The following is a 22,893-nucleotide window of genomic DNA, read 5'->3' on the forward strand; positions in this document are numbered from 1 at the left end:
GAACCTTACAATCCACATCAGTTAGTCAAGTTGCTAACCAAGTGCAATTTTATGGCAAGTGTATTGTGTCCCAAAAGCCTGGACGCGAACCATACCAAATAGGTATAACTAAAGCTCAGACAAAATCCGAAACTTAAGAGAGAAATACAAGAGAGCGCTTTATATATGTGCCCGTTATATATGCGCATAAGCAGCAGGCAATAACTGTAGCCTGTTTTTGGGCGCGCTTTCCTGCTCAGTTGGCCAAGGGATGTCGTCCAGCAGGGACAACCAAGCCGCGGACGCTGCTCTCGTTGGCTGCCAATTGGCCAGTCGTACCTCTTATTGTTGGTGTAGGCACTGCTGCTGCTGCTGCTCGCGCGTTTGTTATTGTTGTTGCTCATCTGATTCCCGTTGTCGTAGTCATCGTAGTTGTTGTTCTTTTTGCTGACGGTCAGCAGCATCGCAATTTTTGTTATTGTTGTTAAGACGTGCAGTGTTAAGTGTTTGTTGCCTAAAAAATATACAGAAACAAGAACAAAGAAATAATAGCATTTACAGTTACTTTGCCTGTGGCGCCCTGTGATATTTGTGTAGCAGAATTTAAAAGCAAATTACAGTCAAGGAAATATAACATTGAAAATCAAAGGTAATTTCCACAAAAAGTGAAAAAGATTTAAACGATAATTTTAAGATAATACAAAAAAGTCTATCATTATATATTTAAATAAACATAACATTTCAATTAACAAACCCTGCAACTAGAATATTGTATGTAGAAAGAAAATAAGAAACATACATAAATACACATCCATATACAAATGTGGGCATGCATATGTATGTATAAAGCATAAGCTACTTGCAGTTTCCGCTATGTAATTGCTCAAGTGTGCATGCGTGTGCATGCATGCGGGTGTGCGCGTGTGTTTGCGTGTGTTAGTGTTGGTTTATTCTCTGCTTCCACCAACATGCTCCAATTTTGTGCTATCTGCTGCTGCTCCTGCTGCTGCTTCTTCTTCTATCACTTTTGATTGCTTTGACTTTCGCTGATTTTTTTGTGCCATCTTCTACTTTCACTTTTAAAGTAAGGGTGAGTGTGTGTGTGTGTGTTGTGAATAAAGTGTATTGGCCTATTGCTAGAATAGTCTGACGTGACCAACATTCATTTTGGCAGACAATTGGATATACTGTCCGAAAAAACAGGTCACTCCTCTCTGCACAAGCCAAAGAACTCTCCCCACCTACAGCATTGTATGCGGCTTGTAAATAAATCAACTAGATAACTAGTATTTATGCAATACATAGACACACACACACACACACACAATGTATTGTCGCACTGTGCACAGTGGAATGACCTCGCAGTAGGTTAATGAAAAATCCCTTGTTGTTGCTGCAAAAATTTCTGGTTCTGCAGCTACTTGCCAAAATGGCCGACACTCTCCCGCTCCCTTCCCCTCTCCAACTCGCTATTCTTGCTCATTTGCACTTTCCCTCTCCTATAGTATGTGTGTGTGTGTGTGCAGCTCATTAAATGCTTATTTAATTATAATGCATTTATGTTGCTGCATAATTAAAACAAAATGTCGTCCCCTGCAAAATTTGGCAGTTAAGTGAGAAACGGTGCTACTTTTCGGCTGCTCTTCCAGCACCTCACCACATCCCTCGCCCTCCCCTCTAGGAAGCGTGCCATATTAGGCTAATGGGCACTCAGTGGAAAGAAGCAGAGCAAGAAGATGATGAGCAGATGATGTCAACTGTAAATGGCCTGCCGAGCTCTTTTTCTAACACACACACAGATACGCATGCACATGTGTATGGATGCATGCAAGCGAATGGACATGAATGCATGTGGTATATAACAGTTATTGGATTGTCGGTGTGCATTGCCTGCTCTGCTGAGACTTTGTGATCTGTTATAAAGTCAGTTATGTGTTGTTATAAGTAAGAGCTGGCAGCTCTATAACAAGCAGCTGTAGTTTCTGAATCATAATCATGTTTGATGTGTGAATGACACAGAATTAGGCAAATTGTGCAGGTCAGTGATATATGTACATATATATGTAAGTCTTAATCAAGATGCTGCAGAGAAGAAGAAAGCAGAATGAGGGTTGCCTCGTTGTCTTGTTGACATCATAGCATTTGTGGCCAGTCTGAAATATGGGAAACAATAATTTTGTAGGATGCTGCCCGTTGACGGATGTTTGGCCTTTGAAGTGCAAATGCTGCAGCTCAGGTTACAAATTCAATCAAAAAACTGTCAACTGTCAACTGTCAGCTGAAAAGTGTTGGGGGTATGGCAGACGGGGGGAGTTGTAGGGGTTGTATTGGTATAGAAATAGAAATGGAGAGCGACACCTGCCGCACACAATTATCGCCGATGATATGAGCTTGCAGACATGATAGCGTCTTCTTCCATAATAGAGACATTGAGAAAGAGCGAGAGGTGGAGTGGGGGGGGGACCGGGTGCCGCTCTAGCTGTAAGGCGATGCTAGATGAAAGCGTTGACGTTGACGTCGTCGACGTTGTCGTTCGTCACTCGTCTCATTTTCATTGTGGCCATCTTTAGTTTTGTCTTCATCGCTGTCTCCGTTGCGGACCTGCCCACTCATCGTTTTTCCCATGAAAAGTTTCGTATAAGGGAATGCAAAACTGTGCCAAGTAGAGCTCAGCGCGTGCTCAAGGGGCTGTCCCTTTGAATCGGTGCCGGGCGCTGTGTCCAAAGATATCTCCTGATAGACTATAAAAGGGGTAGAGTACGAAATAAACCAATAAAAAGCTGTTACAGTTAAGACGCTGAGCCACTAGGAGGACAATAGCAAATAGGAGACCAGGAACTCCTTGCCAGAGCGTCAGAGTGGGAGACAGAAAACAGGTCAAAATAATGAAAGAACAGTGTAAAATTCTATTCCGCAAACTAAGAATAAAATAAAGCAAATATATTGTTGGAGAAGGATTTAAGTATGCCAAGGAGCAGAGCAAGAAGATGGGATTGCATGACAGTAATGGGATAGCCCAGAGGAAGATATAAGTCCATATGAAGATTAAGGAGAGAAGACGGAATGGAAAAGACTATTAAGTAGATATGTAAAGAGAAGACAGAAGAGGGAAATTAATCACCTGTATTAGTTACTAAGAGACAGCTTCAGGTTAGGTACTTCTTATTGCCCTTACTGCTATTCTCTCCTCACTTTTCTTTCAGCCATCATCCAAACGTGGAAATGTGCACTGCGAGCCTGAGCTGCAGCTGCTGAACAAACTGCTAATCGCTTTCAATAACTACCTGGCTAACAAGTTACCTGGCTACGGAGACGATGGACGGAACACCATTGTCGCTGACATTCACCAGCCTTGCGCTGTTGCTGCTGCTGCTGCTGATGTGCGTGTTGCTGGGCTGCCATTGCTTGGGTCCTCGCGCCGCCAGCTGGATGCGAATGCGCTCCAGCAAGGAAGAGAAGATCGGGCTGTCCAATCACAAGCACAAGCTCTTCCATCCTAATGGGTATATGGCAAGTGTAAGTAGCCAAAGCAGAGTCAAGGCTGAGTATTCTAATCGTTTCACGTTTGCGCAGATCCAGTCCGGCTCGGAGTTTTTGCTGAGCACCAGCGGCAGCTTCAAGCGCTTCGATACCATTGACAAAGACGATCACAATCGGTCGCAGCAGCAACTGCAGCAGCTTCAACTGCAGCAGCAGCAGCAACAACAATTGCTGCCGAGCAACACAGTAGACTCGACGACGCCCTTGTGGAATCTGCCGCAGGCGGATGTCTGCATTCCGCCACAACCGTTGCGTCCGGCGCCCGCTCCAAATAGTGCCGGACCCAGTAGCAAGACCGTTACCTTTTCATTCAGCCAGCTAAATGAAGCATCGGAGGCACGCTCCAATCCGCAGCGCTCACCTTTGCGCACAGCCGCTGCAGCACTGCCACAGCCGCTAGAGGCGCCGCCAGCGCCGAGACTAACGACGTCTGCTTCCGTGACGCTCTCTGCGACGGCTATACCTCGACCCATAGCCAAGCGACAGATTTCACTGCAGCAGGGCATTAATCGCACCACGGAGGTAACGCAGGCTCCTACTCCCATGGAACCCAAGGTGGAGCGTCGACCACCTGCGTTAAAGCGTCGCAACTCCAGCACAAATCCCTTCCTATGCGAGTCTACAGAGCAACTTCCTCCGAGTCAGCCAGATCTTCAGCCCCAGCCCGAGTCGCAGCCTTCGCCTGAGCTTCAGGCTCAGGCCAAAGTCGAGTCCACACCGGCTCCTTGCCCCAATGGCAATCCTTTTGTGCACGAGGGTCAGAGCCTTTCCAGCCGCCTCCTGAAACTGCACAACACCAACAATCCATTCACAAGTCTAACGCAGCGGGTGAAGGGACCACACATGCTGCAGAAGACCATCTCTGAGGATTATTTATTCCGCAAGCTGCCTAATGGCCACGGCCTCAACCTCAGCAATGGCTTGAGCAATGGATTGGCCAATGGACTGAGCAATGGCAACGGCAACTCCACCTGGTGCTTTGGCCGTTCGCTACTGCGACAGGAGTCGAGCATTAGCCTGGGTCTGGGCAGGCGCAACAGCTCGCAAGTGTCGCTGGATGGGTCGATGGATGGCATGCAGCTGGAGCATGCCATCTCCTGTGATTCGGTCAATTCGGATGCATCTTCCCTATGTCTGGATCAGCTCGATCAGCCCTACACACAAATCACGGGCTATCTCTGCGTTGGCCTTCAATACGAAAAGTAAGTGACTAAAGTCAGATTGGGTATCCCTGAAGTGAAATTGTTTTTGGGTTAATCAGGCACAGTGAGGAGCAGTTAGAGCTGACGGTCAGCGTGCTGGAGGCCAAAGGACTTATCTGTCCGCTTAGCATGGGACTGGACTCTCTGGACACATTTGTGCGCATCTATTTGGTGCCCGATCATGCGGGTGGCATGCAGACCAAGGTGAGTAGAACCAGGCATGGGAGTACCTCTGCCCGCTATATCATCTACAACCCCCCTCTGCCTCTTACCTGACAGGTGGTGAAATCGACGCTGACGCCCGCATACAATGAGAGCTTCAACTTTCGATTGAAGCGACAGGCGGGCAGGCATTCGCTCTGGTTCCATTTGTATCACAATGGGCCCGCCCACACGCTGATCGGGGAGGCGGAGATGGAGATTGGCGAGATGGCCAAGCCGATTACCACTTGGATACCACTCTCTGATTCACGTAAATGCAATGCTCGCTGGGGAGAGCTAATGTTCTCGCTGAGCTATTTGCCCACAGCGGAGCGCTTGACTATAGTCGTGGTCAAGGCGCGGAATCTAAAACTGGAGCTGGACAACGGAGCAGCGGAGCCGACAACACTGCAGAACATCTTTGTGAAGGTGAGTTGTGAAAGCACCTCCACAGTGATTCTTTACTTAGGCCCTGATTGACCAGGTCTATCTGATGAACAACGACAAGAAGGTGCTGAAGAAGCGCACCTCTCTGAAGCGCAAGGATCGCTGTCCCATCTTCAACGAATCAATGATCTTCAGTGTGCCGCCCCAGGGTCTGACCACAGTACAGTTGCGTCTCACCGTCTTCGGTGTAACAGACGGTGGGGCTATCGTGCCTCTGGGTCATGTCATTGCCGGCAGCTGTGCGGTGGGCAAGGGCTTGCGCCATTGGCATCAGATGCTCTCATCCCTGCGCAAGCCCGTGGCCATGTGGCATGTGCTACGCCGTGCCGCCAATCAACCCATCTTCATTGGCGGCGCTGAGGCTGTGGTGGCAGCTATGCAGAGCACGCTTCAAAGGGCGACCGCTAAGCGCAATAGCATCGTCTAACCGAGTAGGATCAAGAAAAGTGTAGAGGATGACGAGAGCGAGACAGCAGGCGGGGAGTTGACAAAATTACCAGAGAAATGGAAACAGGAGGCGGGAAAAGCTAGGAGAAACGGCCAGTAGAAAAGGATAAATCAAGAGTACAGAGAGCTAAACTGGACTAACTAAAGATAACACTGGAGCGGACGCCAAAGAAGTAAGCCAATGTAAGACTTGGAGCAAAAGTAAAAGCTATAACTGAAGCGGAAGTGGACGTGAGAATTTGGATCTGTGTAGCCCTGTTTGAGTCGAGTTCAATTACAACACCCGCGGCCTAACCTAACTCTGCACCTTACCCTACCTCTTATCTTTTCCCGTCCGATCCGCATTGTAATGTCTCCCCCTATTCTACCTGCCGTTTAAAGAATATACCCTCTACATTGCATTTACTAAATTTAGTGCTCGGCATTTTTCTTACTTTTTTACAGAGGATTTCCTAGAACATATTCGTCACAGGGCAATTAGACTTTAGGCACTATCCATATTATATATAGATCTATATTATATCAGATACCACTAACTAAAACTATAACAACCAAAAACAAATACCTAAACTAAACCCGCACCAAAGGACAAATCGAGCCTAAATTAACTAAATCACATTCTAGTACATATATATGTATCTATATATATGTATATATGCACACAATATATACCTAAGGACTATAGCCGTCTTTCAACACAATATATTTAAATTAGATAATTCATGCACCCATTGTTATCAAGCATTTATACTAAATATCGATATAGCTAATTATCGTTCAGCAACGAAAATACAAAATCTAACAGATGAAACATGAACAAAAGAAGAATTGAGTTTTCGGCAAGCCGAATATGCCATACCTTTGTAATGCACGAATTGATCGACAGATTGATTGACAGAACAATTGATTGATCGTTTACTGATAGTTTATGCGCAGATTTTTCTGAAACTTACAATTAAGTGGCATATATATATGATTGAGTATAATTTGATTGAAACATTTTATTGAACGATTGATGTAGATTTATCTTATGTTAATTATTGATTGACTGATTGAGGAATTCATTGGTGGTGTTAATGATGTTAAGTTGATTGATTCAGTTTTGGTAAGGATATCGATTGTTACAAACAAATCAAATGAAAACTATTATGCATAATTTAAGCTACAGTTGGCAAGGATATTTTCGTATTAAAGGTTAAATAAGATACAGAAATATATATTCTATGAATAGATAGAACGTTTACTGGCAATCATCATTGTTGAAATATTATTAAAAAAGAGTAAAAGGTTATTGCATTTGGGCGACAAGAAAAAAACCCAGAGTAGTGCAATGTGATATGATATAATTCAGATTTAGCTAATTATACATTAGATACATATATATCTATGTATATATATATATTTATCTGGTTTTATATTTGCATTTTTTATTGTGTTAAGAAACCAGCAAGTATTTACAAAATGTATTATAGATATATATACATATATATCCGCAAATCAGCAGACTTTAGAAAACGTTTAGAGTTTTAAGATACTTTTTTGTCGAGAATTTCATAGTACATTTAATTTTTGAATGAACGAAACAAAAAATAGTTAAAAGACAATAAAATTGCAAGCATTTAAAACAAAACGGAAAATTTTATTAAATAGTGAACAAATTAATTTTTGTTCATTCAGTCCAGATCCGCACGTCTCTCTCTATATATAAATAAATATATATATATACTGATTTAACAAATAAACTTGCTATATCTATGCATAATCCACACATTTTAAAAATATGTAAGCAAATGACCAACAAATTCAAAAACTAAACCAAAAACCTGGCACAACCTTAGCAGCTTTAATATTCCAACTAATTATTTAAAAGCGTATATTTGAAAGTAAGATTAAATAGTGTTAGTGTGCAAAAACTCAAAATAAATATGAAAGAAAAATAAAATAATATATATACTTATAAAATGACAATTATAATAAAAAAAAAAAACATACAAATATTAATTATATTTAAGAATAATAATAATAATAATAATGCAAATTAAAACTTATACTTAAAAAATAAAAACAAACTATAATACAAATATATACCATTTATATTAAATATACATATAAAAAAGGAAAATTAATAATTTGTCAAAAATTAAACAAAATATAGTAAGAAAATAATAATTTGCATACTCAAAAAATGCGAAATAAACATCAATGTAATTGTATTTAAAAAAACATGATTACTTAAAAAAAATATCAAAAATATAAAATATAAATGAAAACGATTATTAAATAATGAACTACAAATAAAACTCAACTCAGCTATATCTGAAATATGAAAAATTGCGCTTTGAAATTAATCACCAACAGTTTTGTACTTTAACTAACAATATATAGAAATAAACATCAAAAACATAATTTGAAGAAAAGCAACAAAAAAATGGTTAAAAATGGAATTTTGTTAAATTTCTCATGTTAAACTTGTATTTACATACATGCATATAAGTGCTATATATATACACCCACGCATACATATTTATACATTTAAAACAAATTATACAGATACTATACTATATATACAGATATACCATATATATCTATATTGGATAAATGTAAATGATATATTATGAAAATGCTACAAATCGTCGTTATACAAATACAAAATAAAATTGAAAATTAATAAACAAATACTTAAAAAAAAAGCCTGAAATTGACTCAATTGTGAATATATTCTCTTGTAAACAATTGTTATTATAATTTATGTCCAAAATTCTTATCTATTCTCGTAATATTCTCTTGATAAGCCGAGGAGCACGACTTTTTATTTAGAAAGATATTATATGATAAGTAAAAGATATAGACCCATGCCCCTCAGATGGATCAAACATAAAGATACGGTCATATCTCATACATATTTTTATCTCATTTGCATATCCCAGAACAGACGCATTGATACATTTGTATCTCAGCTAAACGTCTATAAGAAATACAGTTGTATCTCAAAAAACAAAAAGAATGATACATTTGTATCTTTTCTGCGGTTTTCAATTGAATTTCCAATTTCAATTTGGCTGATGGCAGCCAGCTGTGCAGCCATTGGATCGTCTATATATAGACGATGCGATTAGCAGCCAATGGGCGGGCAGAGGCAGAAGCAGAGGCAGCAGCATAAGAAACTGAAGCAGAAGCAGAGGCAGTGACAGAGCCAGACACCAGCAGGGTAGACCACTTGACGTCGTCGAACTGTCTGGGCGAACAGCCAGACGATCCTTTGTGATTGTGTTTTAAATAAGAGAAGACGTGCGCCAGATCCTTTCAGTATTTAGCTGAACGTGCAGCTGATTAGATCTATATATCTCTCTCGCTCGCCCTCTCTAGTCTGTCACTTTGCAATGCAGTCTCTTTCGGTTAATCTGGCCAGCGCCAAGGAGCGTCGCCTGCTGAGAACACCCAAGTGCGCGCGCTGTCGCAATCATGGCGTTATCTCCTGTGTCAAGGGTCACAAGAAGCTTTGCCGCTGGCGTGAATGCTGTTGCCCCAACTGTCAGCTAGTGGTCGATCGACAGCGTGTAATGGCCGCCCAGGTAGCGTTAAGACGCCAACAGACTATGGAAGCTCTGGAGGTTACACAAACAACGTCGCAGCAACCCGCTGTGGAGCCGGCCAGCGACGAGGAGCAGCAAGTAACACCCACCAAGCCAAGCCAAATGGCAGCTAATACGCTGCGCACGCGTCAAGTTTTGATCGCCCAGAAACGCATCTACAAGCAGAGGCTGCGCAATCTGCAGCAGTCCACGCTGCACATCACAGCCGCAATGGAAGGTAAGCGCAGTTAAATCAGTGATGGCACAAGCCAAGCCAATTTGGCCAAGCCAAATTCATTAAATAGCCGAATGCCAGCTAAAGACCAAGTGTCTTTTCTGGAGGCTTAAGTATGAGAATACTGTATTTGTAGCTATCAAATTTTTCGAATAGTTCCCAAAGCTCCCAAATTAATTTCTTTCTCGTAGGATAAGCAATAAGAAAATATGTGAAGTTTTCTAATAGCGTTTTCTACAACCTCCGATTGCAATACATGACTTAACGTTCAGTTCACTTTCAAGCCAATCAGTACATAATTAAGCATACAAGCGCTAAGCTGTCAAAAATGCTAGACTTAGCTAAAAAATAGCTAACATGCTACCACTGATCTAAGGCGGGCGCTCGCCATGCGGTGCCAGACTGTCTGGCAAGGCTTGTAATATGAGTAAAGTGTGAAGAAGGGAACGAGGAAAGCAGAGAGAGAGAGGGAGAGAGAGAGAGAGAGAGAGAGCGTGAGCGTGAACGGCAGGAAATGCCTGATTCGTTACTAAAACAACAATTACAATAAGGAGAGCAACAAATTTGTTAAAACGTCACCCACTGAAATTGAACGCCTGTCGTATGCACGCATATTGTCCGTTATGTCAAAAAATAAGAAAAGAAAATCAGACTGAGTAGAGGAGGGGAAAGGAGAGAAGAGGATAAAAGAAACGTCCAATCTGAAGGGCAAGCCCAATTTTCATTTGTGTAAATTGATACGTGAAAACGGAAAAACCTCTTGAAGCAAATGTGTGGCAAAAGTCAACAGGGCAACAAAAACAACCAAACCAATAGAATTTTCATTTTTTCACTATTTTTCCATCTGGTTTCCAAGTAAAAACACGAACGAAAATCCACACAGTCAATATTTGGTGCCGTACTGTCTGGTTATGGTCTTTTGGTCTAGGGTCTGTATATTGGGTTCTGCGTAGCTCAAATTACGATTCAATTGCCATGTGCTACACGCAGAGAAAGAGATACATATAAAGAACTCTAATACAATCAGAACATTATTATTGTTACTTGAAATTTATAAATATACATTTCAATCTAGTCTCAATGCATATGCATGCATTTATACATTTCCAATTTAGTCTCAATCAGTCAAATAGTATTGTAAAATCATTAATGCTTAATAATATACTTAATTTTCCTTTACTATTTGACGGATTGAATATTAATATTGAGCATGTATGTATATTAATAATTTTAAAGTAACAATATCAATATTCAGATTGAATTTAATTCAATTTCAATATACTCTTTTCTCTGAGTGTATGCACGCACACACATGCGGAACGAATTGAGACAATTGGAAAGCAATTTGTACAGCGGATTTGACGCCAACGTCAAAGAAAGAGGGAGATCAAAGAGCTCCACCCTTGCCTGCTCTTACATACTCGACGCGTGTAATTTTCAATTCTAATGCCCTGCCCCTTTCCTGTCTTCTTATTCTACTTGCAGAATACAAACAGCGGTTTCCCACGTTCAATTCGCCGTTACTGGAACGCATGCGCAAGCGTCGTGCGTTCGCTGATCCGGAACTGAACTATGCAATTGATACAACGCTCCTTGGCAGCTCCGCCTGTGTCGGCAGCGTCGGAGGCGGCTCAGCAGCTCCTTTGTCAACGCCACCAACAGCAATTGGCAACGCCTTTTATGATCTATTAGGTAATGCCGCCGCAGCAGCTGCTGTTACGCAACAGAAGCAACAGCAGGCATATCAATCACTGCCGCACTTTACGCTTACACCCGCGCCAACGCCCATCGCCAAGAAACCTAAGCTGAGTTTCTCAATTGAGTCCATTATTGGTATTAGCACGTAGCCACAGCACCCTGAACTATTATCGCCACAAGTTGTATATATGTAGACCTGTATTTTTATAAACATTTTTTTTTATTAGTATTATGATTCTTACGAAATAAAACAATTTTCTCATATATTATTGCTGCTTGCTCATCTTAAAAATAACAATTTGAATAGTTTGGCGCGCGCTGACACCTGTTACCATTTGATAACATTTAAAACACACTTATCGATAGCAAGGATATTGATAATGCAATCGTCGCTAAATTTGACTTCCAAATATTTTAAATATATGACTGTCAAATAATTAAATACATTTTTGTAATTAGTTAATGTTTAATATGAATTGTAAACTATTTCAATCATTTATTAGAAACAAACTTATTTTGCTTTCCTGTTTTTCGGGGCGTTGCCACCTGTTGATATTTTTTTTCGATTAACTTGGAGCTACAATTTATGCGTGACTCAGTCACTGCTTTCTAGCACTTGATCAACTTTCACATGTAGCCATAAACAACGCTCTCCTGGTTGAGTCAGAAGAAATGACAACTATTTTTTACACCGAACCTGAATTGGTGCTTAGCCATGGACGTAAAGTGCTGTTCATCAATCCGAATGACTTGCAAATCTTTAAAGACATCGAGGTGCCAGCTGACCTAACCACATGTGGATTTAAAATTGAAGCAACGGACGAGGGCGAGCCGAAAGCGACTTGTGGATCCAATTTAGAGGTGTCAATATTAAATGTGTGTTATTCACCAGATAGACAGCTGATAGCACTAACTACTGTCGGGCAAAAGGCTTTGCTACTCTACAAAAGCCGGCCGGAGCATGCATTGTTACTTTCTGTGCGTGCTTTGGCTCGTGCCTCGAGTGCTTTGGCATTTGCTCCTGACTCCAGTTCCGTTCTTGTGACAGACAAGACTGGGGATTGCTATCAATACGATTGCGTGGAGGTGGAGGCACCGCCCAAACTGCTGCTTGGCCATCTGAGCATTGTTTACGATATAGTATGGACACCGGATCTGAAGCATATCATCACCTGCGATCGGGATGACAAGATTCGGGTGACAAACTATCCGGCTACCCATGATATACACAGCTATTGTCTGGGCCACAAAGAGTTTGTATCCGGGCTGGCATTGCTGCCAGGCAACGAAGGTCTCCTAATATCGATTTCAGGTGATAAAACATTGCGCTTGTGGAACTATCTGACGGGCAAGGAGGTACTGCAGCAACAGTTGCCTGCTCCAGCTGTGCGGCTTCAGATGCGTGAGCTTATCCAATCCAAGCGTTATCTACTAGCCGTGCTATTCTACGACCATGTAGAAGCCATTGGCCTCTACGAATTGGAGCTGAAAGAGGCTGCCTGGTCGATTGCCAAGGAGTCTTTGGTGCGCGCAGAGGCGGGTAGCTGGAGCATAAGCAACTTTGCTTTGACCAGCGATCGGATCTATGTGGCTGGTGCTGTAAACGAACGCCTAACGCTACGCGTGTACAACAGCGCCGATGGAAAACAGGCGGAGTCCGTGCCAGCGGGTTGGCTGGACATGGTCATGGAAAACTTTGCGGAACAAACGTGCGTGCCAGAAGACCTGTCCGCGTGGTTCAAGAAGCGATATGACAACATTAGCGAATATATGGAACGTAAAAAGCGACGTATCGAGGATCAACAACAACAACATCAGAAATGAGACTCTCAGGAGGACGAGGAGCAGCAGCACCAGAAGAAGAAATGAAAGGTGCAACAGCATCAACACCGATAACAACAGCTGAAATAAGACCTACAGGAGCAGCTGCAGCAACAGCAGTAGCTCATCTAATCTTAGTAGAAATTCTTCAATTAAATCTTCTGCAGACAATTAAGAGATGAGAAATATATGTATATTGTATGTATACAATATATTACAATTGCAAATATTGTAAGCAAGGATGTCGATCTTTACAAGGGCGGGCTGCATTTTGAGTGTATGTAATCGTGGTACTGCTGATAGCTAAATATGATTCAAAATTGTATAATAAACTCAACAGTTAAGAAGATTTAATTTCATTTGTATATGTATATTGGTTTCTGCAGACAAGTATGTAATATATTTAATATTAAAAACAAGTGAAAATTAAACCGGTTTGTAATCCAATTTGCTCTCGAGCTTCTTGTTGTCCGAGACTTTGCGCACGGCCTTCATGAAGTCCTCCTGAATTACATATTCCCGTTCAGCTCTGCAAAAGAAATTGGAATATGCGTAAATAGAGCTGGACCTATACAATAAGCTTATAGATACATAGACTTAACTTATACATATATCTAGGACATTAGTATTATATTATCTAGGGTATTACCTGATGGCAAAGAGGCCCGCCTCGGTGCAGACATTACGCAAATCGGCACCATTAAAGTTGTCCGACAATTTGACTATAGCTTCGTAATCGATTTCACCATGCTTTGCGATCTTAAGCGCATGAATCTTTAGGATCTCCAAACGCGCCTGCTCATTGGGCAGGGGAATTTCAATTTTACGATCCAGGCGACCAGGTCGCAGCAGAGCGGGATCCAGGGTATCTGGGCGATTGGTGGCCATAATCATTTTTACCTGACCCAACGAATCGAAGCCATCCATTTGATTGAGCAGCTCCATCAGTGTGCGCTGTATCTCACGATCGGCGGAGGTGCCCTCTGAGAAGCGTCGACCACCAATCGCATCGATCTCATCCATGAATATGATGCAGGGCTGATGGTCGCGTGCATAGTTAAACATTTCACGTATCAAGCGTGCGCTCTCGCCAATATATTTGTCCACAATGGCCGAGGAAACAACCTTAAGGAAATTCGCATCCAGCTGGGAGGCAACTGCGCGTGCTAGCAAAGTTTTACCCGTGCCAGGCGGCCCATAAAGCAAGCAACCCTTTGGAGGCGTGATGCCAACGCGCAGGAATAGCTCAGGATTAAGCAACGGCAATTCGATAACTTCACGTAGTTCACGTATTTGCTCTGTAAGACCACCAATTGCGGAGTATGTGACATCGCCAGGATCCTCATGGGACATGTTGTAGACCAACGGATCGACTTCACGTGGCAAATAGCGCATTATGGTCAACGTGGTCATATCCAATGCCACACGAGTGCCAGACTTCAATTTGGCCTTATCCAATTGGCGACGGCAACCAACCACATAGCGCGGCCCATTCGTAGCCTTCACAATAACTGTAAATAACAAGTCATTTACATATACATATTGCAGTAGGATATTTTCAGTCGGCTTACACTTATCCTCTGTCAATTGCTTCAGCACCTCGCCGACAATTTGGCCCACGCTTTGCAACGCCTTCAAATCATTCTCGGATTTGTCATATAGTTTGGTCAACTCCTTCAGTTCCTCACGCTCTGGGTAATTTAATAATTTTTAACTATTTGATTAAAGAAATAATTGGTTTTAATGATATACTCACTTTCTTTGAGCCGACCCTCAACTTCTTTGTGTTCCAGTAGCTTTTTTCTGTAGTCGGACAGGGCCTTTTCTCTTATACTTTCGTTGCATGGTGCGGCGGTCACAGTCATCTTAGCTGTTTGCTTTTTAAATGTTTTCAATAAACTATAAACATAAACACTTTTACCTTATAAAAATGAAGCCGTCTCTAATGATATTGCAATTTTGCAAAACAGTGTGACCGGCACATAGTAAACATTGTAGATAAATACTAAAAAGTACCATTTTCAATATACCAAACTTTAGCAAAATAATTGCAATTCAGTACGCTGTTCACTGGCAATGGGTAAATAACACAGATCAATAACCTGTACAATACCATATATTATATAAATTTTTGGCAATATATAATGGTTTAAAAAGAATTAAAACAGCATTTTTATTTTGTAATTTCTTGAGCACTAGTTAACACAATTTAGATCTGATAGTGTATATTTGCGACGTCAAGCGCAAGTAAAATATAATCTAAGCTACTTCACAATATTTTTAGAATTCCAAATAGCAGGATCAAAACAAAGACAAAGTAAGCACTATAATTTGTAGAGCACTTAAATGAAATCAAATTTCACGTTTAGAGTAGTTGGCACAATATATCAACGATCAGTGCTTCTGACGTCACAAATAAACAGCAAAAATACTGAATTACATTGCAAAGTAAACAACCTATAGAGACACTACTGTCCTGTTGTGCCATAATGCCGTTAACCGCTCAATTTGTGCGCAATTTGCAGCGGTTCCGACTAGTGACCTTTGACGTAACTGATACTCTGCTCCGACTTAAGGATCCCATCAAGCAATACGCTCAAACGGCCGCAGCATGTGGAATAACCGGCATAACCAAAGAACAGCTGGAACCCTGCTTTCGACAGCACTTTAAATTGATGAGCAAAACGCACGCAAATTTCGGGAGCTGTTCGCCAAACATGAATTGGCAAACCTGGTGGCACCAGCTGGTGATCGATACATTCACGTGCGCCGATGCCAATCTACCTAAAGCAACACTGCAAACGGTAGCCGAGCAGCTGCTCGATGTCTTTCGCACCAGCGCCTGCTGGACACGAATCGATGGAGCAACCAGCTTCGTGGAACGTGTTCGGGACACCGGCAAATGTGTGGGCATCATCTCAAATTTTGATCCCTCTCTGTATCAGGTGCTCAACGCCATGGGATTCAGTGATAAATTTGATTTCATCATTAACTCCTACGACGCGGGCGTCATGAAACCAAATTCCGGCATATTCCAATTGGCTTTGGAGAAGGGCCGGAATGTTGCACCTGCCGAAGCGTTGCACATTGGCAACAAGCTGGACATGGACTATATGGGTGCACGAAATAGTGGCTGGTGCAGCCTGCTCGTGCAGGAAGAAAACAAGGAGCAGCCACTACAACGAAGTAACCAGCAGCTGCAGCCCGAGGCCAGGCACAGTTTTGCGAGTCTCGCTCAAATGCTACAAGCGCTCGAGACAAAAGAGATATCCTGGTAAAGGCACAGTAAAAGTGAACAGCCTAATCATACATAAACATATTATTGTTAATTTACATTTATAGTTTCCTTTAATCTCCATTAAAATACAGATATTTATGTTTATAAATATTGTCAAATATATACGTTTTAATTTAAGCAAAAAAATGTAAAACAAAAAAATACGAATTATTTTATTACTGTTTTAAATGTTCCAAAACAAACAATTGGCTGTTTATTTTTATTTATTTATTTTTTTAATTTTTTTTTTCTATAAGCTTTCATAAAGAAAATTAAGAACATTAATATTGCAATAGTTACATTTTTACTATTTTTTTTATAATTTTTAATTGCAATAGTAATTTTGTTTTATATTTCATATTATTTGTTATCATAGTTTGTAACTTTATTTTATTTATCTAAATTTAATTTTTTAAACCCTTATTTTTCAAAATCGAATTCTTAAGCTTAACTTTAAAGCTTAAATTTAACTAAAATTTACAATGTATATAATAACTATCAATAATAATGTGTATGTAAAAATAAATATGCATGTAAAATCAAAAAATACATCATATACGTATAATTTATATACGTATAATTTTTATTTGTACATTGTTTAACATTTAAAAATGAATAAAATTCGATTCTTCTTTGCATTTTATCCTAAATAATTTAAATTATTTATTTGGATTTTTTACAATAAACAATGATAAAAATTTTTTTTAATATATTTTAATTTAAAATTCAATTGTGCCAATTAATAAAAATATAAATCAAATTAGAGGACTTAAAATATTTGAAAAATTTGTATTATACATTTTTAAGAAAAATATATTTATAATTTGCAATAAACAATTTTTGGTTACAATAAAGTAAATCTAGCAATATTAAAAATGCCCAAGTTAAACTAAAATATTTCTTTTTTTTTTTTTTTAATAATTAATTTAAATCATTTTAGTATTGGAATAAACATATTTGGTTTGAAAAAAAAAACAACATATTTTTGTATTTGTAAAAATATATTCATCGGAAAATAGGTACTCTTAACGTAGAGTATTCTATAATCCGAAATGTCAGACTGCAGTGTTTTTACTTGCTTAAACTAAAATTCTGAAGAAATACAACAAAGTTTACGAATCGAAAGTTAAAAACTTGGCTTAAAAATAAGTTTGAGGCAGGCAAAAATTAATAAAATATATACAAATGGATAGTTATATAAAAATATGACATATTTTGTATATATGTATGTACGTTTATATGTATGTGCACAAATGTATATGTAATCTTATCTAGCAATATCTACTTATCAAATAGTATATAAATTAGGTATTTAAATTTAGTATATATTAGGTATTTACACTTAAAGAGCATGCGAAACGAGTGAATGATAAACATTTTAAAAGCTATTTTACATGAAAAGTTTTTTGCCCTCCTTTTCGCTTTTATGGAATGCAAATGGAAGAGAGGGAAAGCAAGAGCTTGGATGTCTCCGACTCCAACTACGTAGACTTTGTAGCTTTTGCGGGCATTTGTGCCTTGGCTGCCTTCAGCTGCTCCAAATTGAATTGCTTGCGTATTTCGGTGGAGACTTGGCGAATGACACTTTCCGTGCTGGCCATCAGATCGCGCTCGAGCACCTCGATGTCAATGTCCTTGCTCTCCAAGCGCATCTGCATGTCGGAGTAGAAGTCACAGAAGAGCACCGGCTCATCGGAACCATTCGGTGTCCGGGTACTGCAATATTGTCCCCGCCGGTGCAAATCCTCGTTGTTGGCCCGCGAATCGAGGAAGCGGCGTGCGCCCAGTGGCAATTGCTGTTGGACTAATCGCTCGTGGCTTTGGAAAATACGTTGCTTCAGCTTCTTGAACTCCTTCAGCTCGTTCTTCATGTACTTTACATAGCTGTACATTTTCGATGTCTTCTTTGTGAGATTCTCCAAGCAGGTGATGAAATTCCGTACTTGCTGTGTGCGTGGCAGGGTGCTTGGATCCAGACGTTCCGCCTCATCGAAATGGAACTGCGAACGATTGAAATCATGTTTCATGGCCAGTGCCGATGCCAACACCACATGATTCTCAGCCACGAGCGGTGCGTGCTCCACCGCCGCACTCAATATCAGATCTGCATCGGCCAGTCGGCCCATGCGAAAGAGAATGGTGCCGAGACTTAGGAGTGGAATGTCTTTGTGTTCGGGTGGAGCTAACATAACTGCAAGGCGCGCGCAGGGCAACGCCTGCAACGCATTGCCACGCATCCGCCAATAGTAGGAGCTAAGAGTATGGAATTTCCATGAATCGGGCTGCCTTTGTAGACCCTCTAGAGCAAAGCGACGCGTCAGCTCAACGGTGGCTTGGCCAATGTTCGTATCATGCTCCCGCTCTACGTATGCGGACTCCAGCACCTCCGGCTGGAAGCTATCCAAATGGTCATATGTCGCTGGACCCACGCCCAACTCTTGATAGTTTTTGCAAATTGGCTCCTGATCACGATTGGATTTACTTTTGAAGCCGCCGTGTGGCATGTGTTGCTGTAACTCACGGTGCTCCGGCAAATTGATGCGCTTTAGCTGATCCGGTGTTATCTTCAGATAAGACATGCGCTTCTCTAGCAGATAGTAGTCCATGGCGCATTTAGCCTGCTCGGCCAGATCCTCGCCGAAGCGCATGGAAAAGCGTAAATGTTCAACAATTTGCTCACGTTTACGCAACAGCTCTAAGTAGCTACGCTCCACGTACTCATTGTAGCGTATCTGCTCCAGAAAGGCAATCAAATTATGAGGCTCACGCATAAAGAAGGGCGAATCCAATTTTTGGACAATTTGCTCATCGTTGAGCACCCAATGATTACAGGCATAAAGCACGTGGATGCAGCAGACGGCAACTAAATACGGATATAGTCTCATTATGCATTGGTTGTGCTGTGATTACTCGCGTTGCAGTTGTCTGCCAGTCGATTTACAGGTAATAACATTCACATCGACTTCCTTTTTGATATGTAAATAAACACACCGACAGTAGTTTGTTTTGTACTCTGGCCATTTTTAGGACATGTTAGGTTAACAGCTATATTCGCCGGAAGATGTAAATTGCAATGTTAAGGACAGGGCTGCCAGAGTAATTAAATTTAAGTGTCTTTTAAATGAACAGCAAAAATTAACGTGATGCATTAATCAATCATTGAAATACAAATAAATTTATGTTGATAAACGTTACTTTTTTAATGCTGTCCATATTTAGGGTATTTTATGTTAACGACTATTTTCGCCGCATCATATGTATGCAGGATAATTTTAGTCTTTTTCCGCACATATGTAACTGATTTGCATCTGGTTTAATTCTCCCTGAATAAATGCTGGCACAAAATTCACTAAATTGTGACTGTTTTGGCTAATCAACAACAGTTATAATCTATATATGAATATACAAATATGAACTTTATTACCGTTGACTGCATGCAGTCAAAAACAAAAAAAAACATACATTTAGTATTTTTCCACACACTCCGGCGATTCCTCAATGAGTGTTTGTTGGTCACACAGATTGCTACATAAAATGCGAAAAAACGGAATCGCGGAGAACTGTAACGCGGAAAAGTACATTAAAAATAATCGTTACTCGCGTGCGTGTTTTTTTTTTCTTCGGCCGCAAGCATAGCATTTTATTGTACAAATATATTTAAATATTATTAATTAACGTTAATAATACACGCGTCATAAATAGAAAAGAAATATGAGAAAATGAGACGTCGCGTTCATGCAAAGTAGTTGAAAAAAGAAGGCACACACATACAACATACATACGCACGCACGTCGTTGCGAAGGAATATATGTATCTACACATGCATGTATGACTGTGTGTGAGTGTGCGCTGGTGTTGTGCGGTCGTGTGTGTGTGTGTGTGTGTGTGCGTGCGTTAGCTACCGAGTTGAGTCTCCGACTCCACGACAATGGGAGAGGAAAGGTGGGGACAGAACGTCGGCGTTTGAGCGTTGAAAGAAAAACATAAAAATGAACTGGCACAGCCGACGGCGACTACTACAACAACAAAACAAACGCCAAAGTACGTACGATGTTCTACTGCGGCTACAACTGTGATATTTGGATATAAAGCATATACAAAGCCGCCCCGCACCGTAATAAAACAAGCCCTGTGCGTATAAACGTACGATAGTGCCTCTGCCGCTGGACGACGGAAAGATTGGAAAAAGGAAGAACTGAGCGATTGAAGCAACAGACAAAGTGGCATCACCCATAAGCGAAAGAATCAACCAGCAGACAGCAGCAGCACCACCACCACCACCTCAGTGAATATTATTAAAGGTACATACATGTATACATGTACATGTGTATATGTGTAATAGGCGCCGCCATTTTCCGTGTGATCCATGTAACAAGCTGAAAGAAAGACCTGGACCTAGGGTTGGCAATGTGCGCATGAAAAACAAACCAACCGTTGTCTGCAATGCTGCGTTTTATTGTATTTGGCTATGTAAAAAGCTTCCTATTAAGGTCGCAACACACACAGCTGACAAACCATTTTTAGCAAGTACAATTCGCTAATATAGAATTTGCTACGTTTGTTGCTTCAAAACATTTGACAACCCTGCAGTCAACCTTTTTCTTTGTTGACATTTTTGCCTATGTGTGTGTGCGAGAGCGTTGTGCATGTAGTTTATCGGCGATGGAGCTGCCACAAGTCTTAAGTTTTTATGCAGCTCTAAAATCAAAATAGTGCAACAACAAAATTGTATTTGTATACGAAATAATATTCGAAATAGCACTTCCATTGCTTATTTATTTACATAGGCATACAAAAGTAGATTATCCAAAATACCGAAAACTTTACTCAAAAGTGGCAACCTCGCGCAGGTCACTCTCATTTATATGGTCTGCAATGCGCATGAGTGCATAGTAGCCTCTCTCCCTCTCTCTTGCAGCCAAGTGTCTGGCCGTCTTTCAAACAGCTGAGAGCTGCAGCAGCTTTTAGGCACAAAAAAAAAAATAGAATACATACAGACATACACATTTGCAACTATTGCAGCAGTAGACAATACGACAAAGCCGCTATCGCTGTAATGTATATATATAAATATATATTTTTTTATATATATATATATATACATATATTGCTCTATAAGCTGTGTGTGCTGTGCATAATTAAACCTAAAAAGTTTTAAACTTACATTATATTGCTATAAGCAAACTTGTGATTGTATTAGTGATTTTAATGTACATGTGCTGCCATGTTAATTGATTTTTGCTTTGCACGTGTATGAGTTTAAAGAGAGCGGTGGTCAGAATAGTGAGAGCAAACGTGCCGTCTGTCGACCTCGCAATTTTTTTTTTTCTTTATTTCCAACCACCCACAGCATAGAGCGAAGCCATATTCTTTTTTTGTTTTTTTTTTTTTTTTTCCAAGTTAAATTGGCCGATTTTATATTATGGTATATTGAAATGGTAGCCCATAGTGTACTATATATATGTATGTATGTAAATTTTTTTGTTTGTGCATCGTAGTTGTCTGGCTGGCTATTCGGCTTGGCTTTGACTCACAAATTGTGTACGCTTATCATTATCAGCGGCGTCGGCAGATACAACTTTTGCTTCTGAGAGCTTTTCTGTGAATTCGCGTATGTGTGTGTGTAGGGGTAGATATTCCGTGCCTGGAAATCGATGTTGCCAGCTCGTCTGTTTTTTTCTATAGAAAATTGCTTTTCATACAAAAAATAGGGAAGACTATTGCGGCGAGGCTTTATTTATATATTTAATACACAAACATGCCTAATTAAATGAACTACGTATTAAGCATATTATAAAAATTGCAAAGGGCTAACAGCTACAGTAACATTAAAATTACAATTACTCTCTTTGTGTGTTGTTCGCTCTCACACTTCACAGATCGAAAGCAAGCTGCCATATCACTAAAATCATTCATTTTTTAATACTATTTAGTATGCTGTTAACCATTCAAAAAGACTAACTGCAAAAATACCAAAAATAATAAAAATAAGCAAAGGCAATATATATTTTTTATGTAGTTAAATATTTGTATAAAATGTAGATGGCCACATTGTTGATTGACATTAAGTAAAATCAGAGTGCTGAAACTAAATCGAATTTATTTTCTTTTATTTATAAATTCGATTCCTCCTGTATTTATGATCGTTTCTGTTTACAGACTGCATATTATACAGAATGGTCGTCGGTTCGAATCATACGCGGCGCAGTGAGACTGCCGGCAGATATACAAATAGCAGCAGTAGCAACAGCGGCAACACGAATAGTGGCAACAACTCCACCAGCGCAACGTCTTCAATTACAAACGCATCGTCAGTGGCGGCGGCGACGACGTTGTCGTCGTCGTCGGCGTCGTCAGTGTCACACAACAACAATAACAACAAGAGCCAAACTCTCAACAACAATAATAACAGCAGCAGCACCAACACCAGCAACTCACATCAGCAACAGCAGCATCATTCTCATCATCACCATC

The 22,893-nt window shown here is 40.5% G+C and overlaps 6 protein-coding genes and 1 long non-coding RNA gene across 9 annotated transcripts; 5 read left to right on the forward strand and 2 right to left on the reverse strand.

The window, feature by feature from the left end:
- The first annotated feature begins 247 nt into the window (after positions 1-247).
- Positions 248-7,787, forward strand: LOC6585617. Its single transcript, XM_002011209.4, has 6 exons — positions 248-628; positions 3,183-3,495; positions 3,553-4,721; positions 4,781-4,925; positions 5,001-5,351; positions 5,407-7,787. Exons 2-6 carry the CDS (start codon positions 3,295-3,297, stop codon positions 5,794-5,796), a joined length of 2,256 nt encoding a protein of 751 aa, XP_002011245.1. The 5' UTR covers positions 248-628; positions 3,183-3,294; the 3' UTR covers positions 5,797-7,787.
- Positions 7,788-8,908: 1,121 nt separating this feature from the next.
- On the forward strand, positions 8,909-11,493 carry LOC6585616 (doublesex- and mab-3-related transcription factor 2). The gene is made up of 2 exons (XM_002011208.2): positions 8,909-9,626; positions 11,109-11,493. The coding sequence occupies exons 1-2, from the start codon at positions 9,197-9,199 to the stop codon at positions 11,468-11,470; spliced, it is 792 nt and encodes a 263-aa protein (XP_002011244.1). The 5' UTR covers positions 8,909-9,196; the 3' UTR covers positions 11,471-11,493.
- A 414-nt stretch (positions 11,494-11,907) lies between these two features.
- On the forward strand, positions 11,908-13,496 carry LOC6585615 (tRNA (guanine-N(7)-)-methyltransferase non-catalytic subunit wuho). The gene has a single exon (XM_002011207.4). It carries the CDS (start codon positions 11,994-11,996, stop codon positions 13,143-13,145), a length of 1,152 nt encoding a protein of 383 aa, XP_002011243.1. The 5' UTR covers positions 11,908-11,993; the 3' UTR covers positions 13,146-13,496.
- Positions 13,492-15,114, reverse strand: LOC6585614 (26S proteasome regulatory subunit 10B). Its single transcript, XM_002011206.4, has 4 exons — positions 14,899-15,114; positions 14,714-14,833; positions 13,792-14,653; positions 13,492-13,671 (listed from the first exon to the last, which is right to left on the reverse strand). The coding sequence occupies exons 1-4, from the start codon at positions 15,005-15,007 to the stop codon at positions 13,569-13,571; spliced, it is 1,194 nt and encodes a 397-aa protein (XP_002011242.1). The 5' UTR covers positions 15,008-15,114; the 3' UTR covers positions 13,492-13,568.
- A 237-nt stretch (positions 15,115-15,351) lies between these two features.
- LOC6585613 (rhythmically expressed gene 2 protein) lies at positions 15,352-16,521 on the forward strand. The gene has a single exon (XM_002011205.4). The coding sequence runs from the start codon at positions 15,632-15,634 to the stop codon at positions 16,418-16,420; it is 789 nt and encodes a 262-aa protein (XP_002011241.1). The 5' UTR covers positions 15,352-15,631; the 3' UTR covers positions 16,421-16,521.
- Positions 16,522-17,502: 981 nt separating this feature from the next.
- LOC6585612 (tetratricopeptide repeat protein 17) lies at positions 17,503-19,782 on the reverse strand. Its single transcript, XM_032732873.2, has one exon. The coding sequence runs from the start codon at positions 19,302-19,304 to the stop codon at positions 17,901-17,903; it is 1,404 nt and encodes a 467-aa protein (XP_032588764.1). The 5' UTR covers positions 19,305-19,782; the 3' UTR covers positions 17,503-17,900.
- Positions 19,783-20,726: 944 nt separating this feature from the next.
- Positions 20,727-22,792, forward strand: LOC122757898. 3 transcript variants are annotated; one of them, XR_006358085.1, is made up of 2 exons: positions 20,727-21,477; positions 22,579-22,792. It is a non-coding gene; the product is annotated as an uncharacterized LOC122757898 (long non-coding RNA). The 3 variants fall into 3 exon arrangements; XR_006358084.1 differs by having other exon boundaries at positions 20,727-21,472; XR_006358086.1 differs by lacking the exon at positions 20,727-21,477 and adding an exon at positions 21,491-21,844.
- Positions 22,793-22,893: the final 101 nt, after the last annotated feature.

This window comes from Drosophila mojavensis, unplaced genomic scaffold (assembly GCF_018153725.1).
Source record: "Drosophila mojavensis isolate 15081-1352.22 unplaced genomic scaffold, ASM1815372v1 contig_136, whole genome shotgun sequence".
NCBI classification, from domain to species: Eukaryota; Metazoa; Arthropoda; class Insecta; order Diptera; family Drosophilidae; genus Drosophila; species Drosophila mojavensis.

Excerpts from the sequence above, each read along its gene's own strand:
- LOC6585617 (XM_002011209.4), top strand. The coding sequence starts at position 3,295 with ATGGACGGAACACCATTGTCGCTGACATTCACCAGCCTTGCGCTGTTG. Across the intron at positions 3,496-3,552 it reads CTAATGGGTATATGGCAAGT|ATCCAGTCCGGCTCGGAGTT; the intron begins GTAAGTAGCCAA and ends ACGTTTGCGCAG. Across the intron at positions 4,722-4,780 it reads GTTGGCCTTCAATACGAAAA|GCACAGTGAGGAGCAGTTAG; the intron begins GTAAGTGACTAA and ends TGGGTTAATCAG.
- LOC6585616 (XM_002011208.2), top strand. The coding sequence starts at position 9,197 with ATGCAGTCTCTTTCGGTTAATCTGGCCAGCGCCAAGGAGCGTCGCCTG. Across the intron at positions 9,627-11,108 it reads CATCACAGCCGCAATGGAAG|AATACAAACAGCGGTTTCCC; the intron begins GTAAGCGCAGTT and ends TTCTACTTGCAG.
- LOC6585615 (XM_002011207.4), top strand. The coding sequence starts at position 11,994 with ATGACAACTATTTTTTACACCGAACCTGAATTGGTGCTTAGCCATGGA.
- LOC6585614 (XM_002011206.4), bottom strand. The coding sequence starts at position 15,007 with ATGACTGTGACCGCCGCACCATGCAACGAAAGTATAAGAGAAAAGGCC. Across the intron at positions 14,834-14,898 it reads TGAGGGTCGGCTCAAAGAAA|AGCGTGAGGAACTGAAGGAG; the intron begins GTGAGTATATCA and ends TAAATTACCCAG. Across the intron at positions 13,672-13,791 it reads GCGGGCCTCTTTGCCATCAG|AGCTGAACGGGAATATGTAA; the intron begins GTAATACCCTAG and ends TTTCTTTTGCAG.
- LOC6585613 (XM_002011205.4), top strand. The coding sequence starts at position 15,632 with ATGCCGTTAACCGCTCAATTTGTGCGCAATTTGCAGCGGTTCCGACTA.
- LOC6585612 (XM_032732873.2), bottom strand. The coding sequence starts at position 19,304 with ATGAGACTATATCCGTATTTAGTTGCCGTCTGCTGCATCCACGTGCTT.